The 6,300-nt window shown below is 35.6% G+C and overlaps 2 protein-coding genes across 2 annotated transcripts; both read right to left on the reverse strand.

The window, feature by feature from the left end:
• Window positions 1-400: 400 nt before the first annotated feature.
• Window positions 401-1,534, reverse strand: LOC141718425 (uncharacterized). Its single transcript, XM_074520804.1, has one exon. The coding sequence runs from the start codon at window positions 1,532-1,534 to the stop codon at window positions 401-403; it is 1,134 nt and encodes a 377-aa protein (XP_074376905.1).
• An 887-nt stretch (window positions 1,535-2,421) lies between these two features.
• LOC141718427 (uncharacterized) lies at window positions 2,422-4,187 on the reverse strand. The gene is made up of 4 exons (XM_074520808.1): window positions 3,893-4,187; window positions 3,348-3,806; window positions 3,006-3,231; window positions 2,422-2,926 (listed from the first exon to the last, which is right to left on the reverse strand). The coding sequence occupies exons 1-4, from the start codon at window positions 4,185-4,187 to the stop codon at window positions 2,422-2,424; spliced, it is 1,485 nt and encodes a 494-aa protein (XP_074376909.1).
• Between the last annotated feature and the right edge of the window lie 2,113 nt (window positions 4,188-6,300).

The following is a 6,300-nucleotide window of genomic DNA, read 5'->3' on the forward strand; positions in this document are numbered from 1 at the left end:
AATTGAAAATTATTTTGTTTTTTAAAGTGGGTTAGTAAGTACATCAATAATGTATAAACCCAATCTTCATCAATATCATTAATATAGTACAGAACCTGTAATGGCATTAAATAAAGTTTGATACAGGTTCACAAAATGAAATTATATTAAAGTGGTGAAACACAACACCTTAAATGATGTACTATACAGGAATGTTATAAAAAATTTCTTTGTAGACAACATTCTTTGTAACATCCGTTGAGTCGCTATTCTTTGAGTCGACGAACACCTTCAAACCTTTAGGGGAGGAAACATGACTTATTGCAATATAGAATTGCCCATGTGTAAAAACAGGATTAGGAAAATACAAACCAACTCGCTCTAGGGACTGCCCTTGGGACTTGTTGATAGTCATTGAATATCAAATTTGTAGCGGCATTTGTTTACGATTCAACTTGAATGGAAGCTTTGTATCGGTTGGACAAAGTTTCATTCTTGGAATAAAATATTTTGTACCAACAAATGCGCCACATATTACCTCACATTCAACACATTGCTTCAAACAACGCGTAATCATCATCCTTGTTCCGTTGCATAGACCAAGAGTTTGATTTAAATTGCACATTAGCATAACTGCAACACCTTCTTTCAACTTAAGCTTATGAGGTGGCAGCCCAGGAACATTGATTGAATTTAGATACTCAGGAGGAAAAATAAAGCTCAATTCAGTTGTAGTTCCGCCAAAATCTTCCGCTTTGTCCACGCTGTAATATGTAAATTCTGCACCTGGAATTATATCAACAATCACAGAATTCAGATGAGTAACAATCTGATTGGTGGGTGTCAGTATCGCTCTTTCACTTAAATACACCTGGCTCTTGTACTGTTCCAAGAAATTAGGGTAAGTCCACTTGATCATGTTGTCAACCGTATTTTTCAACTCAGGATCACAAAATTGGCTAGGAATTAAAATTTCATCCTCTGCATATTCTTTTGAAAAATCATCATGTTGTTGAACCTCTCCATTGCCAATTTTGAGAACCCATTCAGCAAATAATCTCAATTCCTCAACCTCAAAAGTATCTTGTGCCTGGTTAAGTCTCATGTTACGGTACAACAACAAAATCTTCGAATTTAACCATAATAGAGACCTGGTTATTGTAGCAGATACTACATCACCGCGCGAGCCCTGGTTAATGACAGGTAAGATATGACGAAAATCACCACCAAGAACTACTATTATGCCTCCAAACGGCATACTGAATCTTTTAGGGTCAACAGCTTTCATAATATCTCGTAGGGAACGGTCTAAATATTCAAATACGTAATGATGCTGCATAGGAGCTCCATCCCATATGATAAGATCTTTATGCTTGATAAGTTCTCCAATGTCAGAATCGTGACGAATTCCACAAGAAGAATAGTCATCAAGCACAATAGGAATTCGAAACCGGGAATGTGATGTTCTTCCTCCAGGCATGAGTGTAGCAGCAATGCCAGATGAGGCTACGGGTAGTACTATTAATCCCAGGGACCGCAACTTATAAATTAACATCTTTCAAACAAAAGTTTTTCCACAATCACCACTACCATACACAAAATAAACACCTCCAGCTTTTGACTACACCGATTGTAGAACATTGTTATACACTTCTAGTTGCTCAGCATTACAATGAACAAACAACTGCTCAAAGTTCTGTTTCATTTCTTCAAGATTATAACTCGTTTCTTCAACCACTAAATTATTAATACCACTTTGTAGATACATAGAGGGAGGCTGCGGAAGCTGTTTGAACTGTGCTAATGATCTTCCAATAGACTTCAGCAATTTATCGATTTGTACAAATTTTTTATAAAATTAAAAAAAATAATTATAAATGCATAAGAACTTTATTAAGTAGAAATGGTATGAATTATAAAGGCATGATAAATTACCAGCAAGTGCATAATATTGTAGTTGCATGTCAGAGAAAATAGTAGAGGTAGATGTCATCACGACTTGTCTTTTACGCAACAGATCATCAACCATATGTTTCCAGTGCTGCTCCCATAACTTTTTTAAGTCTGTAACTTGATAATTAACAATTATATGCACAAAAAGCTGCCTTATTTGTTCCGGGAAACCACCATTTGAACAATCTTTCAGGACTGACTGCCACTCATTATCATCATCGAGTAAACCTAATTATTTACATGCCTCTTTAAAAGTTCTGCAACATACACCATTGATGGTTTTCAAAGCATTAAAAGAAGTAGGACCACGAACGTTTGAGAGCAAAAGACGAAGGTACCATAACTCTCCTGCACTGTGGTGCGTATAAAGCAATCTACCAATTTGATTTCATTTCTTGCGCATGGTCCATATCCTATCAGTCTCATTCCAAACATAATAATGTGGAATTTCATCATATGTAAACTGTCTAGAATACATGTCATTTTGATTCAGATAAAAAAAGCCTCAACTTGGCTTTGTTTATACTGCTCTCTTCGTACAACTTTTTCCAAGTTTTCTTTCTCGATAAAGGTACAACTCCTCTCCCCAAGTAAGTGAAAAGATAATCTTAAAACATATATTGAACGATGATGGATTGGAAAACTAAAAATCCGGTAAGCAGCTTCAGATGCGCATATGTACCGACCATCAAAATAGGCATTAATCTCATCAACACTTTCCTCTTGGTTGGCAGACTCCCTCTTCTGACTGGATATCTCAACGGTTGCACGATCATGGCCTTTCAAGAAATATTTAAATAAGTACTTCAAACTTCTTGCATGACAATAGATCTCTACATTCATGTGGCAATTATATTTTACCAATAAATATGTATTATAAGGCACCACCCATTGATTATCAAGTACACAACTGCCTTTCATTACACTTAATCCAGTATTCCGACGCTTGTAAATGGGAAAGCCAGGCTGATCAAAGTATGTCTCTCTACAATACCTGCATTTGACTTTAGATAATTAGTAACACTTAACTTTCAGAATCTAATATACTGTACTTGTTGAAGATATTAACTTACTTTTTCGGAAAGTGTTTTGTACACTTCCCATCCTTCATGCAAGGTGATTTCGTATTCCGCAGGCCACAAGGACCATGAATCATCAAGCTTCTTACCGCATCGTAAGCAACTGGATCAATAATGGGATCTGGAATTTTAGCTGTCACATACTTATCTACATTGGCAGTGAGGTTTCTCTTTGAATCACCATCTAGCTTAACATATGCACATGTGGGAGACCACGCTTCTGAACTCCATAATGTACATCACTGCATAAAAAAAGAATTAGAAGGAAAAAATTAATGTTATGGAATAATTCAATGTAGAAAAGGAACATTACAAAACTACTAATCATTTTCTTACCTCCTATGAAATTACCAAAAAAAAATTTAGTCTTTATATCTTCAATTAACTGCTCAAGTTTGAGATGGAAAACATGGGCTATTATATCTAAAGAATCACGAGCTGAACATCCAGGTAAAGAATTCATCATTTCTTTTATCTCTGTCCATTGAGAATTACAGGTCATAGTAAGGAAAATATCCGGATGACCAACAACTCGGCAAACTGCAAGAGCATCTTGAAAGTTCTGCTGCATATAACGTTTAGACCTAAGGAAATTAGCAGGCAGTACGAATCCTTTACCAACATTTGTTGCATCAGTCCCTCCATTAACAACTTTCTTTGCCAATGTGCTATACAAATCACTCCTCAAATTTGTCTGGTGAGTACGCAACCACCACAATCGGGCCTGCTCTATACAGGAAAAGGCATCGACTACATATTGTTGGTAGAGTCGGCCAGCTAGACGAACATGGAGTCCTGTCAGGCCAATAGAAGTAGATGTTAAATAATTAAATTTATTGAGCAAAAAATACAATACAGTTGGGAGGACGTATTATTTATACCTTCATTTTTTCGGACCTGTAATCGATAGGAGTAGTATTCTTTCATGGTGATTCTCTTGCGTTTCTTTTTGGTTTGTGTCTCAGAATCAACATACGAAATTTCATCATGGTAACCATCCTCACCAAAGGGAAATAGTATTGGGTATTGTAAGGCCATTAGTGATGGATGAACAGATGATATCTGTTCAAGCTTCTTTTCAGATTTCTCCATTATAATGTCCCTCTCATTTTCATTTGGCTTCTTCTCTGCAATAATATCTCTTTCACCAACTGTGGTATCAATATCACCAACCATTACGCAAGCAACTTATCTAATGGTCCAATAATATTCTCGCGCCCACTCTCCGAGCGGGAAACCTTCAATTTAATTTTTAAATCTCTAATGGGCTATTCTTTGAACCGATCACGGGCATAACGAAATTTTTTAACCAACTGATTTGTTTCATCTAACATTGAAATCAAGCCTTCAACAATCTCACTATCAACAGCCTCACCATCAACAACTTGTACCCATTTCATGTGGTTCTCCACTTCATGTTCAGTATCATAGATGTAGAGCTGACAGAACTTGGGATCGTCTCCTTCATTCGGAATTAGAGACCCAAAGACATGATGGTTCTGTCCATTAAGCCGGTACACGTAAGGTGCTCTACCCCTGTTAATGGAATGGTCCACCTTACCACCCATAGATGTAAAGAAAAACATAGCAATATATAAACGGATATTTCTCAAGAATGAATTCCTTTTCCTAGGATCATCATACAAATGCTTCAAGTAATTAGGTGTGGGGTTTGTAGGCGGGAGTTTTATTTGCCCTTGAGAACAGCAAACACTAAACTTTGGAGTTCCCTTCTTAACTTGTTTATTGGCCCTCTCCTCCTTCCATATTATGGCATTACACTTCCTACAATATTTAGTAGGAGGGCCCAAAGAAGCATAACCCTTGGGAACTGTAAATATAGAGGTAGTTAAAAACACTTAAAATAAATATATTTTTGAAATAAGGAAGATAGTTTAGAGAATCACCAGAATCATGGTTAGGCAGTTGTTCTTCATCTATTAAACACTCGCTATCGTCAATGTCATTGTCTGTTCAAATAATATATAGAGTAATGTAGCAGCAAAGGGGTGAAACAATATACTCATATAAACAATTTATTTTATAAATTATACCATCATGCCAAAATAAATTAGCTTCTTCAGATTGTAGTTCAGGTATCATCGACGTCTCTACAAAATAGTATAATCTCCATTTAGTTAAATAATACGTGGGACTAAGGTTTGTTAAAGAAGATGTATTAAAGAACCTGGAAATTCATAGTCAACTTGGGAATTGTCATCAGCAAATAAACGGATAGGCGGAACACGCATATGGTTTTTTTCACCCCTAACATTGCCTTCTTTTAGATTGCGCAAAATAGATGCACCTGAAAATTTATAACAACATATAAAGTACTAACTACAAATTCAGGTTGTTATTAATTTACACAGACCATATATAGGATAATATACGACTGACAGTGGACGTGGTTTTGCGCATGCGTGAATTTTCTGCAGATGCAGGTGTGGAAAAAGAGTAATCTGTAGAAGCAATATATTCAAAAATAGCTATTAAATTTTTTTAAGATCATTTAGATATAGCGGTAAGGTGGTAACAAATAACATATCAGACTCATTGATCGTAGGTGGGCAAAATTTTTCAGTTTCAGGTGACTTAATATTACATTAGTCGCTGTAACGGACGATCTGTTAACACTTGGGAAGGGCACACCTAATTCAAAACACAAATGTAAAAGTATTTTTAGGGAGTATGGATAAAAAAAGGATATAATATAATAATATACCTAAATGTAGCTGTTAAACAAAAACATGTAGTTCAAGAAATGTAGCACTGTTATGTGACAAAAGGACATACCAGTAACAGGAGTTGAAGTTTGGCGCATTCGAGCTTGAGAGTTTGACGCAGAAATAGGTGTGCTGCTACAATAGCCTGCAGAGAAAAAAATTAAAAAAAAATTCTCTATAATATTACATATTATACAACACAAGTAGAACACCTTTCATTTGTAGAGGAGTCGTACTGTTGCACATTCGAGATTCATTGACCGTAGGTCGGCAAATATTTCCATTTTCAGGTTTCCTTAATGTTACATTACTCGTTGTAACAGATGAACTGTTAACACTTGAGAAGGGAAGACCTATATCAAAATTAAAGGTATTATTAGACAACTTAAAATTTATAAAGAGGAATTAGCGTAAGACAAACATAATACCAATTGTTCAAAATTAAAATTTCAGGTACCATTATGATTACCCACAAGGACAGAATAATTTAAGACAAAGGTGCATTAATACCATTATGGAGTGCAAAGTTGGAAATACCTTTATGATTAGCAAAGTTGGAAATA

Source organism: Apium graveolens, chromosome 4 (assembly GCF_009905375.1).
Source record: "Apium graveolens cultivar Ventura chromosome 4, ASM990537v1, whole genome shotgun sequence".
NCBI classification, from domain to species: Eukaryota; Viridiplantae; Streptophyta; class Magnoliopsida; order Apiales; family Apiaceae; genus Apium; species Apium graveolens.

Bases quoted from the DNA above. Each gene is read 5' to 3' on its own strand.
- LOC141718425 (XM_074520804.1), bottom strand. From the start codon at position 1,534: ATGTTAATTTATAAGTTGCGGTCCCTGGGATTAATAGTACTACCCGTA.
- LOC141718427 (XM_074520808.1), bottom strand. From the start codon at position 4,187: ATGGTTGGTGATATTGATACCACAGTTGGTGAAAGAGATATTATTGCA. The intron at 3,232-3,347 runs GTAAGAAAATGA...TATGGAGTTCAG, and splicing joins TTTTGGTAATTTCATAGGAG to AAGCGTGGTCTCCCACATGT. The intron at 2,927-3,005 runs GTAAGTTAATAT...AGTCAAATGCAG, and splicing joins ACAAAACACTTTCCGAAAAA to GTATTGTAGAGAGACATACT.